This window comes from Danio rerio, chromosome 6, assembly GCF_052040795.2.
Source record: "Danio rerio strain M-AB ecotype USA chromosome 6, GRCz13ab, whole genome shotgun sequence".
Classification (NCBI taxonomy): Eukaryota; Metazoa; Chordata; class Actinopteri; order Cypriniformes; family Danionidae; genus Danio; species Danio rerio.
This window is the reverse complement of record NC_141026.1, coordinates 12,170,328-12,193,279: the sequence shown is the minus strand read 5'-3', so window position 1 is coordinate 12,193,279 and position 22,952 is coordinate 12,170,328. Positions and strand designations below refer to the sequence as shown.

At 35.9% G+C, this 22,952-nt stretch overlaps 2 protein-coding genes and 1 non-coding gene across 4 annotated transcripts in view; 2 read left to right on the top strand and 1 right to left on the bottom strand.

Moving 5' to 3' along the window:
* The first annotated feature begins 2,093 nt into the window (after positions 1 to 2,093).
* On the top strand, positions 2,094 to 2,166 carry trnak-uuu (transfer RNA lysine (anticodon UUU)). The gene has a single exon. It is a non-coding gene; the product is annotated as a tRNA-Lys (tRNA).
* A 3,169-nt stretch (positions 2,167 to 5,335) lies between these two features.
* atg9a (ATG9 autophagy related 9 homolog A (S. cerevisiae)) lies at positions 5,336 to 22,067 on the bottom strand. 2 transcript variants are annotated; one of them, NM_001083031.2, is given in 16 exon segments: positions 5,336 to 6,750; positions 7,647 to 7,789; positions 9,881 to 10,088; positions 10,633 to 10,750; positions 11,934 to 12,169; positions 14,096 to 14,335; positions 14,446 to 14,625; positions 17,169 to 17,322; positions 17,469 to 18,217; positions 18,371 to 18,512; positions 18,613 to 18,762; positions 19,192 to 19,256; positions 19,356 to 19,399; positions 20,980 to 21,134; positions 21,568 to 21,640; positions 21,941 to 22,067. In NM_001083031.2, coding segments are annotated over 14 exon segments (2,541 nt in total). In that variant the 5' UTR covers positions 21,083 to 21,134; positions 21,568 to 21,640; positions 21,941 to 22,067; the 3' UTR covers positions 5,336 to 6,741.
* The window catches only part of myo10l1 (myosin X, like 1), a 148,093-nt gene continuing 146,120 nt past the window's right edge, over positions 20,980 to 22,952 (top strand). The window contains exon 1 of the mRNA XM_087256688.1: positions 20,980 to 22,151. The gene's annotated coding sequence lies outside the window, so the exon portion shown is untranslated. The remainder of the gene's footprint in view (positions 22,152 to 22,952) is intronic.

Here is a 22,952-nt window from a genome sequence, read left to right as displayed (position 1 = left end):
AGTGCTCCTTTGAAATGAATGCGGGACCAAGGTACAGTGGAGGACTGTGGCCAACCAAAGCCAGAGATATACACATGTACACATATATCTATGATCGGGAGTTTTCCTGGATGTTAGTATGCAATTTTTTTTTTAAATTATGAAAATTATAATTTTACATCACTTTTCTACATTAATGGATCAGTGACCGCACTGGCATTCCTGACAAAAAGCTTGTGTTTGTGTGTACAGAAATGTACTATTCACCCTCCCTGTTAAATTTGATCTAATCCGTGTCCTGAAACACACCTCCTCTCCTGCTTTCACTTCTCATACTGAAAGAGGGAGCGATTTCGTTTGTGAATGAATCCCCCGAACGACTCTTTCACTAGCCGACAATAATACAAGTTTCTGGCAGCGCAGCATGTCGTTGTCATATTTCTTTTGCATTGTTTACTGATTGTATATATCTATGCATTCATACAATGTGACATCTACTTTTTTTAAACGGTTCTGTCTAGTTCTTGAATCTGATTGGCTGATAGCAGTGCAATTTACTGCCAGTAACAGCACCCGTCCAGCCTCTTCACCCTTGTGTATTACTCTGCCCTCATACAGCTACAAGTAGAGAACGCACTCTGTTTGACTTTGCTGCTGTTGGACATCATAATTTGCTTTTGAGGCTTTTTAATTCGTGAATGTAGTTGTTAAGATTGCAACTATGTAGTTTATTTATAAAGATAGTGTCTATTTTAAATATTAATTTCTGAGACAGCGCGTCGGCGGCCATTAGCCTATCTTTGAGCAAAGAAGGTTGACGATGTTCATCCACATGTTGGTGACAGAGACCGCATAATAAGCCATAAAAGAAAACGGCATCATTTATATCTACACCTGATCAAATCATTATTTAACAGGTAAGTGATATTCTAACTTGATCTCTCTCTCTTTTGTATGTTGTAGTGCTTTATTTATGCCATATTATTGGGATCTCCTGATTGCAACAGAAATGCTGGGAGTGAGAGATATGGGAGCGGAAGAAAGTAGTTCTTCTTGCAAAAGGGTTTTGAGATCCTCAGGGTTTGGTTTTCTTTTTTATATACACAATTATGCCATCAGACTGTTTATTAAACACAATATCACACTCGTAGCAGTGCGATTTGGCTGTACATCGTCACTGGTGGGACACTGAAAGGCACGAGGTCGCAAAGCAGGCATCCCACCAGTACTACGAGTGTGATATTGCTTGTATAACATCAATTGTAACACATTCTGGTTTCTTTCAGTTTTTTATGCATTTGTTAGAGGCCTAACTCGAATCAAGTTAGATTTAAGAATAATTTATCTACTGTATATATGGTCACCAATAGCGCCTGATGTCATCTAGTGGTAATATTTGGTACTGCGTCAAACAATCGTTTTTAAAGATTTTAAGGTATCTGGCATTCTAAAAAATATATTTAATGTAATTTGATAAATCATACATTTAGCGTTTTATTATTTTTTTATAACGTTAAACTTGCATAACTTTATTAAACTTTTCGAGCTTCACTTTTGTCCTCAAGCTGCTCCTGTGTGTAAGACTGGTTTCTTACACATTAAATGTCTGTCATGGTGAGTATTTGCATTAAATACGGTCTGTCATGTTGAATATTTTATTCAGATCGGATGACTGAAAATAAGTTGGCAACGTTGTCTAGTTTTGGATGTAGAATGTCTTACAAACCGAGATGGCACCGCGCATGCGCAGATTATTTCGTTTTAAACGCTCAGCGAAAACGAGAGTGCAAATTACTATAGTGGTCTGAATCTGAGGAAAATTAAGAAATAAATGAAAAACACGCCCAATAAGTAAACGTGTTATTTGCACTTCATGATTTGACGTTCTGCCAGTGTTTGCTGCTCCAATAATAACCAGCCCATCTCCAAAGTTGCGGTTCAGCTCATATTTTAGCTGTTTTCGTAGTTCAGCCTCCGTCTTTTGTTAGCCCGTCTGTCGTGTTAGTGTAATATATGTGTCGTTTTCATACTTTTATTGCTGTTTCAACCCGCGTTTTCCAGGGTGTTGTAATCGGAGAGCTGTAAAAAAGTGAGTGCAGCGGCCTCTTCTCAGAGCCCGGATAGCTCAGTCGGTAGAGCATCAGACTTTTAATCTGAGGGTCCAGGGTTCAAGTCCCTGTTCGGGCGGTTCATTTTTCGGTTGCTTTTGCGTGACATTCAACTGAATTTGCGTAGAAAGAACATCAAAGTGCTCTCTTCAGGAATTCTCGGGATAATTTTACATTTCTACGACATAAAATGGCGCCTGAAAATATGACATTTGCGTTTTTTTTTTAGCATTTATCATGTTGATTTGTATCTTAAACAAAAAAGATATTTCGAAGAAAGTTTTGGACGTCAATGGCTGCTTTTCCGACCGTTTATCATATTTTTATGTGTTAAACTGGTGAAAGAAATTCATCGTTTATAACCGCTTGAATGTAAAAAAAAAGTACTTTTTTTCAGGGTGAACTCACCTCTTAAATGGATAGTTCTGTCATCATTCACCTGTCTCAAACCTATCTGAGCTTCTTCTTGAACACAAGGAAGACTTTCTGAAGTGAAAACATGTAATCATCTACATTCATGATGTTTGTTTTTCCTACTATGGCAGTCAATGGATAGTGGTTTCCAGCTTTCTTCAAAATATCTTACTTTCTGTTTAACAGAATAAACTGAGATTTTCAACCACTTCAGGGTGAGTAAATAGTGAGAGAAATATCTGTTTAACTCTATGACGTCTACTACATCTTTATGAAAAGCTATCTAATAATAAAGCTAAATAAAAGTACATTTATTGAATAATATTGATTTATTGCCTCGTTTTTCCCACCACAACTAAAGTTACATTAGCTTTTAATCATAAAAATAAGAATTTAAATGTAATTTCACTTTTAGGAGATTTAGAGCAATACATGATATTCATAATCTTTTATGCAAGTAGTCTTCTACTATTATAAATATATAACATATATGTCCATAAATATACCAAGTTTGAGTATTTAAGTAAACTTTGTATTTATTTGTTTATTTTTTAACTCGCTATATATTATGATGGTCATTACAATCCTGGCAACATCACATGAAGCATACAGCATCCATAAATATATGTAATAATTATGGTGCCAACATACTGTTCTCTCACCTAATCTTCTTCTGAGACTATTTTAAAAGTCTGTCTCCTCCAAAGCTTTTTAAGATACACCCTTCAAACTTTGGTCAAACCCTAAAGCTGGTCTGACTCCGGTTGCTTTATCTTTTCTAAGTAATTTGACTTTTGGTTTTCTGAAAATGACCCAGAAAAACACCCAAAAGTCCCATTGAATTAACACTGGGTCAAACTTTGTAAGCCCATAACTCTGCATCAGACTGTCAGACTAGAGTCCGGCCCAATGACTGAATAAAATAGGTCTGCCCTCATCCAACTCTGTATAGCCAGCAGTCAATCACTGAAAACCTTTAAACGTAATGGCCATTTTCTAGCAACCAATTTCAGCACCCTAGCAACTGCTCCAAAGACTGACTGCTCCAGTGCATGCTAATAGTTTTAATATTCTGACATGCTAATCTTGTTAAAAACATAATAACAACATGTTAGTGACATGTTAACAACATGCTAATTCATGCTAGAACCATGCTAATTCACAATAGATTTATGCTAACAACGGGTTAATTCATGCTAGAATCATGCTAACATGCTTATTCATGCTAGAATCATGCTAACATGTTCATCCATGCTAGAATCAAACTAACATGTTAATTCATGATAGAATCATGCTGACAACATGCTAATTCATGCTAGTAACATGCTAACAACATGTTAATTAATGCTATAAACATGCTAACCAACATTTGAATTCATGCTAGTTACATGCTAAAATCATGCTAATTATTACTAAAATCATGCTAACAACAGGTTAATTCATGCTAGAATTATGCTAACATGCTAATTCATTCTAGAATCATGCTAACAACATGTTAATTCATGATAGTATCATGCTAACAACATGTTTATTTATAATACAATCATGCTAACATGTTTATTCCTGATAGAATCATGCTAATATGTTAATTCGTGCTAGAATCATGCTGACAACATGCAAATTTATGCTAGTAACAGGCTAACAACGTGCTAATTTATGCTAGAATCATAGTAATTCATACTAGAATCATGGTAACGACCGATTAATTCATGCTAGAATCATGCTAACATGTTAATTCATGCTAGAATCATGCTAACAACAGGTTATTCATGCTAGAATCATGCTAACACGTTTTTTCATGATAGAATCATGCTAATATGTTAATTCGTGCTAGAATCATGCTGACAACATGCTAATTTACGCTAGTAACATGTTAACAACATGCTAATTAATGCTATAAACATGCTAACCGACATGCTAATTCATGCTAGTTACATGCTAATTCATGCTAGAATCATGCTAATTAATTCTAGAATCATGCTAACAACAGGTTAATTCATGCTAGAATTATGCTAACATGCTAATTCATTCTAGAATCATGCTAACAACAGGTTAATTCATGATGGAATTATGTTAAATCATGCTAGAATCATGCTAACAACAGGTTAATTCATGATAGTATCATGCTAACGAGTTTATTCATGATAGAATCATGCTAACATGTTAATTCATCCTAGTATCGTGCTGACAACATGTTAATTTATGCGAGTAACATGCTAAGCACATGCTAATTAATGTTAGAAACATGCTAACCAACATGCTAATTCATGCTAGAATCATGCTAACAACAGGTTAATTTATGCTAGAATCATGCTAACAACAGGTTATTCATGCTAGAAACATGCTAGCATGTTAATTCATGATAGAATCATCTTAATATGTTAATTTGTGCTAGCATCATGCTAAAAACATGCTAATTTATGCTAGATTTATGCTAATAACATGTTAATTCATGCTAGGTTCATTCTAATAACATGTTAATTTCTTAGAATCATGTTATTTCATGTTAACTCATGGTAGTATCATTGCATCAAGCTATAACCAACCTCAGACACAGGGATCAACTTTCAGCTTTTTACTGACTTGCTTCACTCTTTACAGTGGTTGCATTGTTGACTGCGGGAATCTTAAACATTCTTTAAGCCAACTTGATACTTTTTCAAACTAAATAAACTACTTCCGACAGGCTTTCTCAAGCCACCATAAAGATTGTCCTCAAACCTTAATATCTAGTTTGAATTCCTACTAATATGATTATTTTCTAATTTAATCCATTATTTTGACGCCGTTTACACTCTTAACCATTATAATAATTGCTTGGAAAAACACACACAAACTATTAAATAGATTTTTAATGATGAATTGAACCTGTACAAAATGTAAATATACAACACAGTCTAAAAACGAAACCAAATCAATTCAAAAGATGATGTTCAATGCAGCTGATAGATTAGTTACGTTCACAGAAGCATTTTACAGGCCAGTTGTTACTAACACATACCAGTATAAAGGTCAAGGGTCATGCACAATTTGCACCTTGAACACTATGCAAGCACAAAGTGTGAGATATGAGAAAAGCTGTCAGTTTATGTCAAACAAAATATACATTTTATTCAGTGATGTACTAGAGATGAGATCCTCTTTGCAGTCACACACAATGTTTGTTTATTTCCCTTTTGCAGTGGATGGAGGGTGGAGCGTTTATCTGCAGTCATCCAGTAAGTGTCATGCACATTCTGGGCAACTTCAGTGTCGAAAACAAGCCTGAGATATCTAGAATATACATAAATATAATGCTTTACACTAGTGTTTCTCAACCATGTTCCTGGAGGACCACCAGCTCTGCATATTTTCCCTGTCTCCTTCACCAAACCCACCTGATTCCGATCATCAGCTCATTAGCAGAGACTGAAAGACCTGTGATGGGTGTGACAAAGGAGATATCCAAAACATGTAGTGTTGGTGGTCCTCCAGGAACGTGGTTGAGAAACACTGATTTACACAACCCTGTCATTCTTGCTAGTTTTATCCATCTTGAGCTACAGAACCCCCCCCCCCTCCCCCACGGGACAGAAATATACACCTATTAAAACTGGATGTTTATAAAAACTCATTGATTATCCTTTGGATCTGAGAACAGAAAGATAAAGTGCATCTCATTTGATATTGTGCAAAATAATAAGAAACAGCATGCATCAGTTTAAGGAGTGCCGTGCTTGACTGATCTTCAGTGGTTTTTTCCCCCTCAGGGAACTCTCACACAATAAAAATCTAATTTTGCAAAGGAATAATGTTCAGAATGGCACGTTGCATATTACAAATATTTATTTTATCCTATAAAATTATGTAAAGCGGCTCAGAAGCACAAACATCAGCACCGACCTTAACTTTTTTTTTTTGACAAACGGAAATGTTAAGGTTAATGCAACCCTACTAAACACTTTACTGAAGGAACGCCGTTTATTCCGGTAATTCAAATAGACTTTCCTATTCTAAATGAAATATTTAACACAACCAGTTTTGCAGTTTTCATTAATAAGTGAGATCTACGAGTACATTTTGTGATGTTCTTCAAAGTTTCAGTTCGCAAGATGCTCTGAAAATTCGATACAGTGCCACACCGTGACATCCAACAGCTGAACTTAAGTTCTGTTCAAGAGTAAATAAATATAACCTTTGTGATCAGTGTCCCAAAGTAAACGGATGGTGTGAGTCTCTCTCGTCTACTTCATTTATGATATTAAGTCACCTGGAATAAATACAAGAACATGGTGTTAAATGTAATGCAGCACAGAGCCGTGTACACTACCTGACAAAAGTCCTGTCGTCGATCGCAGAGCAACAAATAATAACTTGACTTCTAGTTGATCATTAGGAAAAGTGGCAGAAGATAGATTATTCTGATGAATCATCTGTTGAACTGCAACCCAATCATCACAAATACTGCAGAAGACCTATTGGAACCAGCATGATCCCATGATTCTCACAGAAATCAGTCAAGTTTGGTGAAGAAAAACTTATGGTTTAGGGGTTACATTCAGTATGGGGACGTGTGAGAGATCTGCAGAGTGGATGGCAACATCACAAGGCTGAGGTATGAAGACATTTGAGGTGCCCATTAGATTACAAACTACAGGAGAGGGCAAATTTTTCAGCAGGATAGCGCTCCTACTCATACTTCAGCCTCTACATCAAAGTTCCTTAAAGCAAAAAAGGTAAAGGTGATCCAGGATTGGCCAACCCAGTCACCAGATATGAACATTATAGAGCTTGAATCCAAAGAATCTTTATGAACTCTGAGAGTCCAAGAACACTTTCTTTGCTATTCCAGATGACTTCATTAATAAGTTATTTAAATCATTTCAGAGATGACAACACTAAAAGAAAAGACTTTTGTCAAGCAAATACAGACCCTACTGTCCTAATGAAACAATTAAAACTCAAGGCATGTCCATATTTCATATCATGTCCATATTATTTTTGGTAAAATAAGCGTAATTTAGAGGCCTTTGCCTTTCATATAAGCCACTTCTGACACCAAATGATCAACTAGAAGTCAAGTTATAATTTTGTTGTTCCTAAAACTTGGAATGTCGACAAGACTTTTTTCAGATAGTGTAGCTTCATATTTACAGTATGTTGTACCTTATGTATGTGTGGTGGCAGCTCATCCTCAGAGCCCTCCTCAGGCACTGGATCATGATGTCGGCTCGTCTGGTTCTCCTCAGACCAGCCCCCCATGGCCATACGTGGGGTCCTCTGGACACGGAAGCTTCCAGAAGAAGCATCTGTAGGTGAACATAGATTGTTCTTTAATGGAATATTTTACTTTTTTTTTGGAAAATGCGCTTATTTGGCAACTCCCCTAAGATTAAATAATTCAGCTGATCTCTCGGTCTGGCAGGGGGCAGTTTTAGCTTAGCTTATAGATCATTGAATCGGATAAGATTATTAGCATCTTGCTCAAAAATGCCTAAAAAGTTGAGATAATTTTCCTGTTTAAAGCTCGTCTCTTTTGTCGTTGCATTGTGTATGTAGATTGACGGAAAATTAAAAGTTGCTACTTACTAGGCTGATATGGCTAGGAAATATACTCTCATTCAATATTATGCAGAGCCTTAAAATAGTTATGAATCATCTCTCAGAAATGTCTATGGTTGCAAGACATATTATCTTAACGGTGCAGTATGTAAGTTAACCTAGGTATTGCAATGCACATTAAAAATATTATGCCGCCTTTCCACTGCACATGACAAACGACAAGCAACAGACCGGAAGTCATTCATTTTTAACTGTAGTTCGGGAGCTGGTATTAAGTTCCGATCATCTCCGTATGAGGGATCCGATTTGAACTCCTGCGACCAGACCGTAAACGACTGTTCGACCAGATGTGATGCATTCCAGTGTTGTCTAAGCAGGTCCATGCGCGTGAGATGAAAAATAGACGTTTTAGTTTTTTTTTTTAATCAGAAAAAAGTCTATATTAAAAAAACACTTTTATATTCATAAATAAGTAATACAATTGTTTTTTTTTATGTTGTCTCCACATTTCCTCCAAAAATTTTAGCAGTCTATGAGTTTCTACTATTCATGATGGAGAATAAAGGCTCTTGCTTATGCACTCCTTTATTTCGGACACTTGTTAGAACAGCTTCTCTCCCATGGTGCACGACAAAACTGAAAATTCTGTGCGACTTATTCTGACAGTTGTGTCCGAAGTCGTGTGCAGTAGAAAGGCGGCTTTAGAGTTTTATTTCTTTTTATTCACCTGACCCCTCCTGCTCTGTTAGCACAGGTTGCCAGACTGACGACATCAACAAGCGTGAAGACGCCTGATGCCGTGGCTGACAATGATTAAGTATTCGCACTAGTATATGGGATCAAAATCCCACCAAATGCATCACGGTCACAGATTGAAAAAAATCTATAATTTATAAATGAATAATAATACATTATAATTTTACATGCAATGTAAATTTATTGATTTACGCTTATTATTTTTTTATTCATGATACATCTGGCAGGGTATTTATCACGTACAAGTGAATTACACGAAGATGCACAAAAACATTGCCTCATGCCACAAATGATACAAATTTTTTGGCACATTTGTCATGGAATTCGCCTCAATCACATCTACCACTCAAGTTCAAATAATCAAACTCAATCGAAATATTCACGAGGGGAAAAACATCACGCAGATAAACTAGAGTGATGCAGTGCTCCTCGATTGATGTGAACCAAGATGAAATACTGTTTGCTAATTAAAACCACCTCATGTAGATTTTCGTAACTCTCAATTGGCATCTCATTTTCAGCCGCATTCGCCTACATTAGGGCAGCCTTCATGGCTGAAATTAAATACACTGTTTTTTATGCTAAGGCAACCCAGGATGCTAAAATATAATTAGGTAAACTGGCAGTGTTCAGGTTATAGAGACCAAAACAGGCAAGCATTCTGACATGGATCACACATTTTCAAAGTAGAATAACTGAATTCAGTTTTGTTTTTTAGAAAAACATGTTCACTTACCATGTTTCTTAAATATCCGCAAATATATTGTGGTATTTTTATGCTTTAGAAGAGTCAAAAACTTGCATACAGCACCGTAAATCGCTATTTATTGCTTATAAAGTCTTAAACCCTTTAAACCCCCAGTACCAGTAGAGTGATCTTCTGTAGTATTAATACCCTTCTTGTGACCAACATGAAATTGTTCATCGGCTATTGTATGTGCTTCAGAATCTCACTGGAAGTAGTAAGTCGACTATCTACTCTTATGAGTATAGTGAATTTCGATTCGTCTGAACACAATTTCAGACGCAGCATTAAGCTAAATTAAAAAAGGCTTCACAAAATGAGCAGTGATTTCTAGTACCTGAGGTTCCGCCTTGTCGCCGCTGGCTGCCGCTCTGTTGTGCTGCTGCCCCCTCCTGGTGTGAGGTGGTTGTGCAGGGGAAAGTGCTGGATCGGGGGAAGTTGCGGGCTGCTTCAACGTCTTCATTGACGCTCTCACTGCTCTCGTCGCTCTCCTGCCTGTGCCAAGTGTGTCGAGACAGCTCACCTCGCGACTGCTGCTTATGCATCTGCATGTACAGTGGATATAGTCAGTCATTTTCCTGTGCAGACTACAGATGGATCATCGTTCAGGTCATTGGTTGATTTGGAAAGGAAAGTAAGTATCTGTCCCACTTGATATTTAGGTGACCTTATTTAATATGTTCTTAGACTGAAGTTAATGATTTCTTACAATGTACTTAATGTGTAAACATGTTTTTACATTGTAGGTGCTTGACTAAACACCTGCATGTAATTACACTGTTGACCATCTCTTAAACCTTATCCCACCCCTAAACCTACTCATACCACCAAACCTGTCCCTAACCTTACAGGTATCCCACCTCGGGAGCACCAGAAGTGTTCAGTAATACATCATGAACACAGTAAGTACATTGCATTTATTTTTTGATACAAGTACATATTACTTAAGGCCACCTAATATACTGTGGGGCCTGAAAATCAGCTTGTACTAAGTCTCTCAGAGTCTTGGATAAAAGTAACAGCTAAATCCCAAACATTTATTCAGTAATCTCTGTTTTAGTTGTTTGGGCTGCTCGTTTGCTGCTTTACCTCGTGCATGTAGAGAGCATGAATGCTCATCTCTGTGGAGGCGTATTCTGAGAGGATCATGCTGGTTAGCTGGCCTTCCCAGGCACTACTGCCAGAGCTGATGGTGCGGGCATCAGTGCTGGATGAGGACAGTCCAAGAGAGAAAAGGGGGGAAAAGGGACAGATAAATTTTTTTTAAACTATTTATTTATTTACACTTTCACATTTAGAGATTTTCCAATATTAATTTTATTCAGGAAAAGCTGATTTTTAGCATTATTACTCCAGTCCTGAACAAAACAAAAAGCATTCTAATATGTTCAAGCTATGTTAACAACACTTAATTATTTTTGTGGATTTTATTTAACATAATTAATATTGGGGGGGGGGGGGTAGTTATGTTACATACTATATGTAAGTAACTAGTAGCTGTAACTAATTCCATTTTCAAAGTGACATGCCAACACTGGTTGTATGTCATTCAAAATATTCAATTCATTTAGATTTTTTTTTTTTTTTACATTTTCAAGTGTCATAAGCTGGGCCAGACAGAATCTGTGAACACTTTTTGTAATTTCTGCACAAAGTTTAGTAAAAAAAAAAAAAAAAAACTAAAATATAAATAAAATTACTAACTAAAATAATTATAAAAATAAATAAACAAAAACTCTTTAAAAAAATAAATAATAATAACAATAAAAATAATAACTTTATCACTTGTAATCGACTTGTTTGGTAAACATAGCAAATCTCTTCTATAACATATCTACTAAAAGACAGAACTATTATTTATATTATAGTACTTTAATATTACTTTACAAACTGCATTAAAAATAAATCATACATACATTTGCATATTAGTAAATAATATTACTGAAATGAATAAAATAATTGAATAAATATAAAAGGACACATTAACACAAGTAAATAAATACTCAATGATGGCCTAAACAATTTGTGAATTTCTGTGTGCCCAGATTTCATGTAGGCCTAGTTAAGTTTCATTTTACTATAATGTCTAAAGCTGCAATCGAGCTGCACTCTTTGCTCCATTGATTTCCATTCATTCATATGTGAATGGCCAAGCCAGAAGCGCAAGCCTGCTTTGTGCCAATGTTCAAGTGAACTCAAGAAAATCTAAATGTTACAGAAATGTAAAAATGGAGCAATCCCTGGTTTTATCAGCATTATGTTTTATCTTGCCATTTTCTCACGCTCAAACTCTGGCTTAATTCTTCTGAAGTCAAGGATTTCAATCGATACAGTAATATAAAGCTTTATCATTATTAATAAACATATGTTAAATGTTACGCAATCATTACCCAGAGCCTGCCATTCCTCGTCCAGCCACCACAGCTGGATGGTCAGATCGTGGCAGTCTGGCTGATGGGTAGCTGCCCCGCAGGTGGAGACTAGTGCTGACAGGAGAGAGGGATCGCAGGGCAGATGCCCCCTCACTCACTCCAATAGACACATGATTGATGGAGCCCTCTCGACCCAGATGCAGTGAAGCCAGGGAAGGGGGACCCATCAGCAGATTAGCAATAAGACTACGTGGCTGAATGGGAAAAAAATAATTCGTTAAAAATACAAACTTTACAAATATTTTCTGAATATTAACATGATTTTCATTAATTTTTAACTTTAATAATAATAATAATAGTAATAATAAGGAATCACAAAAATGCTCAGTCTCTCTAGATTTAATAAGTGTGGATTTGAGTAAAATATTAAATTCTGTTTAATAACAATAGTTCAAAGGTAAAAAAAAAAAAACAGCCCAACAAGTTAAACCATAGGTATTATTTTGTTTAAATATTAATAAAGATAACGTCTGAAAGCACCCATGTAGATATCTGATATATATCAATATACAAATGATATATGAGTTTATATTTGAGTATAAAATGTCATATATGCAATATATATATATATATATATATATATATATATATATATATATATATATATATATATATATATATATATATATATATTTATATATATTTATATATATTGAAATATTAATAAAAGAATTTCAACCATTGGAATTAGAAATATCTACATATGTTCAAATAATATTTATATAATATATAATCTATATACAGTTCTGTCTGGTTCTCGAATCTGATTGGCTGATAGCCAAGCAATATTCTGCAATATCAGAACTCGTAGAGCCTCATCACTCTTGTGTATTACACTGCCCACAAAGAGTGAGAGCAGATCAATAAACTTTTGGACAAATATTGCTCCTGTTGGACAACATTATGTACTTTTGAGGCTTTTTTAGGCAAGAATGTAGTTGTTTAGATTGCAACTATGCAGTTTATTTATAAGGATAGTGCCTATTGTAAACATGCATAATTTTGGAGATTCAGTGCGTTGGTGGCCAGGCTGTCATACTGAGCAGAGCAAAGACGGTAGACGTTCCACCACAAGATGGCGACAGAGACTGCATAATAAGTCCTTAGAGGAGAAAAACAGCATTTTCTCAGTATAAATTTTGAACTACAGCTGAACAAATCATTACAGAACAAAGTGAAATGCTAAGTAGATATGTTGATCTTTTGTATGTTGTAGTGCTGAATTTATACCACAGTAATCTGGTAGTTTGCTTTGGTTTTTTCAGGGTTAATAATTGTGATCTTCCGATTGCAACAGAGAAATACTGGGAAATCTCTGTATACTGATGGCATTTCATGTCGTTCAGCCTTATAATCTTAAAATGTGAGCAAAATCATCCGTTTTGTCATGATTTTAGACATTACGCTAAAGAATCATTCAAATACTAACTCTAAAGTGGCGTTGGTGAAGCACCAACCATTTTTGCTGTTCTGACAACAGCAGAAGAAAGTAGTTCCTCTTACAAAAGGGTTTCGAGACTTACTGTGTTTCATTTTCATTTTTTATACACACGATTATACTGTCGAACGGTTGTATAAACGCAATATCACACTTGTAACAGTGCGAAATGGCTATATATCATGGCGAGGGGCAGTAAGGCACTCGCCCTGTGGCCTCGAGTCAATGCACGCCTCCCACCAGTGCTGATATACAGTCATATTGCACTGCTACACATGTAATATTGCAATTAAGTTATATGTACATATTTAAAATTCCAATGGTTGAAAATAAAACGAAAATGTACATTTTTGCATTATTTCAAAATATATGTTGTGTATGACATTCAACATAAAAAATTCAAATATTAATGTGTATGTCATATGTAATTTACACATATTTTATTATACCAAATCTTTATATGGGCATGTTGTATGGGCTTTTTTTTGTTCTTTTGTCCAAAGAAAATGCTGTAAATGACAACATTTTTGTTTTAAAATTAAAAGAAATATTCTCAGTAATTAACAAAACAAAACAGTAAATCCAGAGAAACTGAACATTTTCAAGTGGTCTCTTCATTTTGTTTTTATCATAACTGTGTACATGTGTCTGATAGATGCTGTCAGCAGTGTCATTTGTATACCTCTGAATCATTGTGTAGTGAATGTGTTGAGGTAAAGCCTGCATTCTCTGCTATGATTCCCTGCTGTCCGACAGCGGCATCACGATGCACCTTCTCTTTCAGAAGGCTGATAAAATGTGTGCTTTCCCGAGGCGGCTGCCAGTGTGGATTTGTGATGGCAAAGTGCATGAGCGACAGTTCTGTCTTCCCATCTTCTGCCTGCTGATAGATGGAGGCCTCTGTTTTCCCAGCAGACATCCACTAAATGGACCAAAAAGTATCAAAATCAGCAATCAAAAGAGAGATAAGTAGATCCATCTACAGCACACACAAAAAACACGGAAAACAATTGGTAAAATAAAAAGATTTACCGCAGGATGACCATGTTGGCGGACATCCATCTGTGCAAAAGAGCAAGTATCCCCCACACCGACCACATCCACAGTAAAGTTTCGGAAAAAATCAATGATCTCCAAGGACTTGCGTCGCAAGCAAAAAATAAGGATGAAAGGAGTGATGACAGGACTCAAAAGCTCCTCGAGTATAAACACCTAGAATAAAAGATGACAAATCAGCAGTTGGCATGAAATGAAAATTTACTTTGTTGAAAATGATGTTGTGAACGGATCATCAATTCAAGTTTCATTCATTCATTTTCTTGTTGGCTTAGTCCCTTTATTAATCCGGGGTTGCCACAGCGGAATTAATTGCCAACTTATCCAGCAAGTTTTTACGCAGCGGATGCCCTTCCAGCCGCGACCCATCTCTGGGAAACATCCACACACTCATTTACACACACACTACAGACAATTTAGCTTACCCAATTCACCTGTACCACATGTCTTTGGACTGTGGGGGAAACCAGAGCGCCCAGAGGAAACCCACGCAAAGGCAGGGAGAACATGCAAACTCCACACAGAAACGCCAACTAAGCCGAGGTTTGAACCAGCGACCTTCTTGCTGTGAGGCGACAGCACTACCTACTGCACCACTGCCTTGCCCAATTCAAGTTTCATTTAGTGATTAATAATTTAATTTCACACATTTTATAAATCAAAATATCATGACTAAATAACGGCAACTTCTGGTGACGTATGCACGACTTAAACCTGCCTTTTTCTTACATACGACTGCAAGTATGTATGCATGGACACATCCAACAGAGAATGAGAATCTGTCATGGAGAGTTGCATTCTGCCATGTTTTTAAACACGCTCAGGAACACACAATGTGAATCGCCACAGAAAAAGCTGACCGTTTTACAGTAATATCATTTGAAAAACATCTTACAAACAAAAATAAAATGGACTAATGTGTAGATACTTTTTTGAACACTCTTTGTGTGTTTGAGAAGCTAAAGATATGCATTAAATAATATTCTGTGTTAGATTTACTTTAATGGCTTAACCGTTCTTCGGTGGCTGGCCAATGTATTAGATTACTCTAATACATAAACTAAGTAAGCTGACCAAAGTTCTTACGGGGAGAATACTTTTACTAAAGACAATGAATAGTACAGTTCCTCAGCGTTGGTGTTAACTGTTGGTCTTCAAGTAACTTAACCCAAAGTACTGTCTGTGAGACAACAAGGGTAACAAAGGATATTACTCCCCGGAGATTACCCAAATGGTTTGGTTGTGTCACAACTCTTGAGTTCTTGTAGATACTCGTTTGCATATACATCAAGCCATACAATCTATCATCTGATCCCAACACTAAAGTGACAGGGTATCAACAAGCTGCCACAAGAAAGCATTTTCATATATGATTTTCTTCTTCATTTGTAGTGTGAGTGTTTAGTTTATTGCAAGCCAGTGTATATATTTGATACAGTAATCCTATATAGATCAGTGTTTCTCAACAACAGGCTTCCTGGAGGACCACAAGCTCTGCACATTTTCCATGTCTCCCAAACCAAACATACCTGATTCAGATCATCAGCTCATTAGCAGAGATGGAAAGACCTGTGATGGGTTTGACAGACAAAGGAGACATCCAAAATATGGGTAACACTTTATTTTGATGGTCCATTTGAGTATTAGCAGACTGTCTGCTTAATATCTGTTGATACTGCTCCTTCAACAGACATTTAACTGACTATAGGAAACTTTGCAAGTACATGTCAACTTACATTAACCCCAACCTCAACCTAACAGTGTACTTATAATCTAATGAGAATTAGTTGGCATGTAGATGCAATGTAACTTAAATTCAACAAACAGACCATGAAAATACAGTGTGAAACAAACATGTAGTGTCGGTGGTCTTCCAGGAACGTGGTTAAGAAACACTGGTATAGATGAATGTGATCCAGGTTTCCTTTTCCCTAATTCATAAAATGCATTGTGCTATAACAACACATTTCCATTCTATATTACGACCGAGTACCCACCCGAAATGTTTTATTTTACTTTCAGTTAATTCACAGGTGTCAAACTCGGTTCCAAAAGGGCTGCAGCTCTGCACAGTTTAGTTCCAACCCTAATTAAACACATCTGATCAAACTAATTGAGTCCTTCAGGCTTGTTTGAAACCTGCAGGTAAGTGTGTTGGAGCAGGGTTGGAACTAAACTGTGCAGGGCTTCGGCCCTCCAGGGATTGAGTTTGACACCCCTGAGTTAAACTGATGTATAGTGCAAAACAAGATATGTTGCTACTTAGTTAATCATGACTTTAGGTTGAACAAAGGGGTTGATATTTTTTTTTTTTTTTAGGCAGGTTTTTTGTAGAGCTTTTTTTATTTCAGTGTAAATTCTTTCACTTTCTAATTGAATATGATGATTTGTTTTTACTGCTCATCTGATGAATTCAGTTTCACTTTTTCTTTATCATTTTATTAATATTTTATAACATACCTAAAAAAAAAACCTTGACATCTTTTATGCTATTAATGTCATCATTATATCACTGTAACTGCTAATTTGAGGTAGTTTTTATTCCTATTCTTATTTTTAGTTTTATTATAAAGCAACATTTATTTACTATAATATAATAATATATATTAACATTTATATTATTATTTTAAAACCTTCATTAACAATAATTAAGTGTAAATATGCAAATGCAGTATTTCTTGGACTACTCCGTGACTTACAGCCTTGTACTGAAAAAGCTGAGCGAATTCGTCTCTGGTCTCATATCTGTGGGCATTACCCTGCCAATGATCAGGCATGTAGTGGATGTGTGCCAAGATCACTTTAAGCAGCTGCTCTGGACAGAACACCATATGTTTGTCTGGGATAAACGACCTAGGTCAGAGCAAGGATGAGGGGAAGAGCACAAAACAGGTCAAAGTTAACAAAGTTTAACAAAATTTCTGCATTTCAAAATGAAAATGCATTAGTGTAAACAGCCTCTTGGTCAATGTTCTCTTTAAAATAGTTCCTTTGCTTACCTGCAGACTGTGATGCAAACTCCGAGTAAAGTGATACTGCTGAGCACATGCTCCACAGCCAACACATCTTCATCATAAATAGTCAAAGCAATCAAAACGGCAAGAATGGAGCCGGCAAAAAACGCCACATTCTTGGCCACGACTGTCAGCAATGGTGACATAAAGCAGTTCATGTACTTCGAGGAGGCCTTGTAGCCCTTGCTGAGTCTTGACATGAGCTCGTGATCTAGTTCATTGAAGTGGCGGAGGTAAAAACGGCCATACAATGACCAACATCGAGCACCAAGGCTTCCCGGCTCTCGCTTGATCACCTCAGTGTAGCTAAAAAATGCGTACAGAATCTGCCAAATCAGAATAACCGGACATAAGAGAAGATTGGCAATTCCAATCCACAAGATCCTCGAGCTCAGGCGGTCGGCCAACTCCAAGCGATTCCCTCCACGTTTGTACTCGCTCTTCAAACTCCACTCGTTTTCAAAAAGTGATCCAGGGCCCCAGAAGAAAATCAACTCAAAGTTATACTTGAGCCCACGGGTGTAAAAAACAGTATCGCCCAACACAGGCAACCGAAAGCGTACTGGTAGAAGAGACTTGTTGACCATCGCCACCATGTAATTTTTAAAACGAAGTATTCGGTGGTAGATGTCAAGCTCTGACAGCTCTTTTTTGTGGATGCAAATCTGATGCTCCTTCTGTATCTCAACGATCCTTGCCTGCACCTCTTGCCATGTGAAATAAGGAAGGTCCGCCTGAGAATGGAAATCATTTAAAATTACCATCAAGGTTCACTGGCACCAAGAAAACATAAAAAAATCAAGAAAAGCAAAATGGAAAAGAACCAAAATGGCTAGGACAAAAATGTTTTAGCGAACGCACTACAGTGATTTAGCAGGAAAGCTCACCATGGATATCTTTAGCGCATTGATGTAAAATGATCTGATCTCCCAGTAGCAACAGATATTGTAAATAAATTTGACAAGACGATGGAGCCAAAAGACTCCTGATATGACGAGGATGAAGATGACCGGAACACTGTCACGGATCCTGAAATATACATTAACAAAAGATTTGGTTTATGATGGATTGTTCTGTTAGTATGAAGCTATATGCACATCTAATATGACATTTAATGGATGAAATATACCTAGCACTGCACACGTCCACTGGGAGAAACGCATCGGGGAGAGTAACTTTCAAGGAATCTGTGTGATTAACAAACTTGTTGGCGAAGAGGATGTCATAGTCCACACAGTTAGCCAGGAACACTGTGAATGCCACCACGAACACCAGTTGCCTGGAACGACAATCAGTATAATTACAATTCAGTAAGGCAAAGCAATGGGATCACAGATCCATTGGTAACGAAATAGTTAAACCAAAAAGCTAAATTCTGTCATCATTTACTCACCCTTGAGTTCCAAGGCAGTTTGAGTCTTTTTGTTGTGTTGAACACAAATGTGTTTTGAAGAATGTTGGAAACCAGTAACCGTTGACTTCTGTCGTATTTCTTTTTCCTACTATGGATGTCAATTGTTACAGGCTTGCATCATTCTTCAATATACCTTATTTTATGTTCAACAGAAAACAAAACTAAACTCCAACTGTTTTGGAACCAGTCAAGGGTGAGTTTTCATTTTGGGGTGAACTTTCCCTTTAACAAATACTACATAAATACTATAACTGTACACATAATGCAATGGTTAATGAATGAACTAATACTTACACAAGCTCAAATATTTCTCCCAGCAGCATACAGGTAAATCCATTCTTTTGGTGTAGATTATATACTTATTAAAATGTTAAGAAAAATAAGACTATGTTTATGTCAATATACTTAATCCAATATTTACTGAACAAAAGCTATTCATTTCAGTGCACAAAGGATATTCTCTGGAAGAAGAGGTCCAGATTTTCGATGTGGTGCCATGGAGCTGAAACAAATTAATTGCAACATTTTTATTTAATTAAAGATATTGATGTTGGTAGAAAAATATTTTAAATTCGTTGAGTTATGAATATAGATAACCAGAATGCACAGGTCAAAAGACACAGGATTTGTGGATACACTGCAGAAGTTTACCATTATAGAGTGAAAAATAAAAATTTGCATCAGTGTTTAATGCCCGTGTGAACAATTTAAGAGTTTATAGCATTTTAAGAGAACATAAAGAGCATAAAAAAGTTATTATTTATATGATAAGACTATGCAATGCTCTTTTACATTTGATTAATACATTTCTGTACCAGAATACTGTTAGACTCTCTCCAGAAAACCCTAAAGCGCTGTTTATTTCACTTCAGCATGTGCTACATTGTGTTTATGACAGTAGTTTGTTTATTATATGTATATAATAAATCACATAAATATTATATTTATATTTTACTCCCATACTAAATCATCCAAACCAATCTAAAGTAACGACTTTTCAAATAGAGATATTTAAGTCATCTGGTGAAATTGTATTTACAGTTGAAGTCAGAATTATTAGCCCCCCTTTGATTTTTATTCTTTTGAAAATATTTCCCAAATTATGTTTAACAGCAAGAAAATTTTCACAGTATGTCTGATAATATTTTTTCTTCTGGAGAAAGTCTTTTTTGTTTTATTTCAGCTACCATAAAAGCAGTTTTTAATTTTTTAAAAAACATTTTAGGGTCAATATTATTAGCCCCTTTAAGCTATATTTTTTTGATAGTCTACAGAACAAACCATTATTATACAATAACTTGCCTAATTACTGTAAGCTGCCTAGTTAACCTAGTTAAGCTGTTAAAAGTCACTTTAAGCTGTATAAAAGTGTCTTGAAAAATATCTAGTCAAATATTATTTACTGTCATCAAGGCAAAGATAAAAAAAATAGTTATAAGAAATTAATTATTAAAACTATTATGTTTAGAAATGTGCTGAAAAAATCTTCTCTCCGTTAAACAGAAATTGGGGGAAAAAATAAACAGGGAATTCAGGAAGGCTAATAATTCTGACTTTAACTGTATATCGCAATGTACATAGCAGGGAAAAAAATATCGCAATGCCAAAATTTTTCAATATAAATATACATAGCAACATGCAAATGAGTCAAAAATGAGACTGCCTCATCACGTTAATGTTTGTGAATGTAAAAATGACAAAATATAGTAACACAGCAATATCTATGTAAAATGAAATAACATTCTTAGTCTGACTTGTACTTAACTGAAAAGTTTTTAAAAATATTTGATTGCATTTTAAATGATCGAAAATAATCAAGTCAATCAGGTGAACAGGTTAAAGTTTAGTGACAAAAAAAAAACGAATATTTAAATTAAATTATTATTTGTGGGCTGCACTCTGATTATCAAAGAGAGTCTTTCAATACGTCATCAAATGATTCTTGTTCAAAAAATGCCTGACTATCTTATTGACTCATATCAATTTGTTTCATATAAAACATATAAAAGCACATGACTCTGACATTCAACAAACACAAACTATTATTGCTTTATTTAGAATGGCAGAGTCTGTAGATCTTACATTTGGATCCATCTGGAACATGGACCAGCAGATTCTCTTCTCCAGGAGGGGAGTCACTGTAAGACGCCTCCAGGCGCTGGTACTCCGTATCAAAGTGGGCCATCCTGCTGTGAGACCCTGAATCTTCTGTCACACACTATCCCTTCTGCTGCTGCCTATACATTAAAATGACTTATTTAATTACTTCCAATCCATTAGGATATGATACAAAGCAAGATGAATAGATGTGGTCTGATTTGGATGTGAGACTGTAGTTCAAAACTCGTTTCACAAAAACATGCCAGAACCACTGATCTCTCTAAAATATATTTTATATTATGGTGTCAGTAGTCAGGACACTTAAACATCGACCTCATTGCGCAACAACATCGAACTCTGTCATAAGAAACGTGCATATGACTCACATAAAAACGACATGTCAAAGCACTGGGGTTTTTGACATTACGTGAACAGATTTAGTAAAAGTGCTGGACCAGTTTGGCTGGGCATGTCAAATACCATAGAAACAAACAATGCTAGCAATGTCATACCAAGTGATGTCTCGGCATTTTAAGAAAAAACACTGTTTATTATAAGAGCAACTCTTACCTTGTACCTCCCGCCATTTTATAGGGTATATGAAAGCAAAAGGAGTTACGTTGTGGGTCCAATTCTGCTCTTCCTATAGATGAAACAGCAAAGCTTCGACATTCAGTCCTTTTCAAAAGGCACAGAATTGGGTAGCATTAACCTACAGTCGTAAGATTTCGTTTAGACGTCTTATAAGTTATCCTTTCATAACATTTAACGCTGTTTAAAATAATTATTGTTCGTTAATATCGCTGACAGGAGGCGTCCTGCTATTTATGTAAACAGAAGCTTGAGGAAAATATGATATGCGCGTCACATTGGGAAACACCTACATATACAGCAACAGCCAGGCTATTCGCTATTCAAAAATATGATTAGGATGAAATCTTACCTCATTCGAATGTGATGAGAAGTGATTTATGAATCGCCTTCTTTTATAAATGCCCAGCTCTCTTTTGTTTTCCCATTTAAAGCATTTTTGGTTTCGTTTCTCGATGCACGGTGGAGAGGCCGCGTCTAGAGAGTGACACGTCTGCTGTCCAATCAGAAGCAAGTTTTGGGTGTGGACGAGCCAATAGGATCAGGAGGCGGGTCTTCTTTTGGTAAACACTTCACATCGCGTCCATTCCAAAACATAACACGTTAATTAATTGTTGCTTACCTGGGTATTTAATTGCACTTAAGGTTAAACATTTAACAATCACATTTAATACATTACAGAACAACCGGTTAAAGCATTTTACTGAATGTTTTGAGGGAATGTGAGGTGACAAGGTTCAATTTACCAGAACATCTGATTTAAAGTAAGTGCATTACACAAACGTTTTTATTGACAGCAAATACAGTCCAATTATACCCTCCTGTAACCTACTAGAAATTACTAGATATATCATTTACATTCACGTGTTATCCAGATAACAGTTTAAGATTAAACATTTTATGAGTTTCAGTTAAACTGTTATTAAAATAAATATAATTTAAAATACATTTGAGACGTTTTGAAATATAACATACATATATATTTTAATTGCACCGTTAATTGTCTAAAAGGGCCACGTGCAGAGTTAAAAGAAAGATGGCAGAAACACTGAACAGATCAACAGCAGATACAAGACCTAGCTATACAATGGCTCCCTCTTGTGACTACACGTTGTATCAACAGTTAATTGACAAAAATACTCCCAATACAAATCATAAAAATGACCTATTAAACAAACTAACTAGTATCATCAAACAACCTTCTTTTGATCGATTTTGTTAATTTATTTAACATAATTTTATAACTGGTGTATAAAACGTATTTCCCCCACCAAACTTCTAAACTTATAAGGGCATAAAATTCCACCCCCATAGTACCATATGTATATTGTTGTCTCGCCATTTTTAAGTAATTAATTATAACC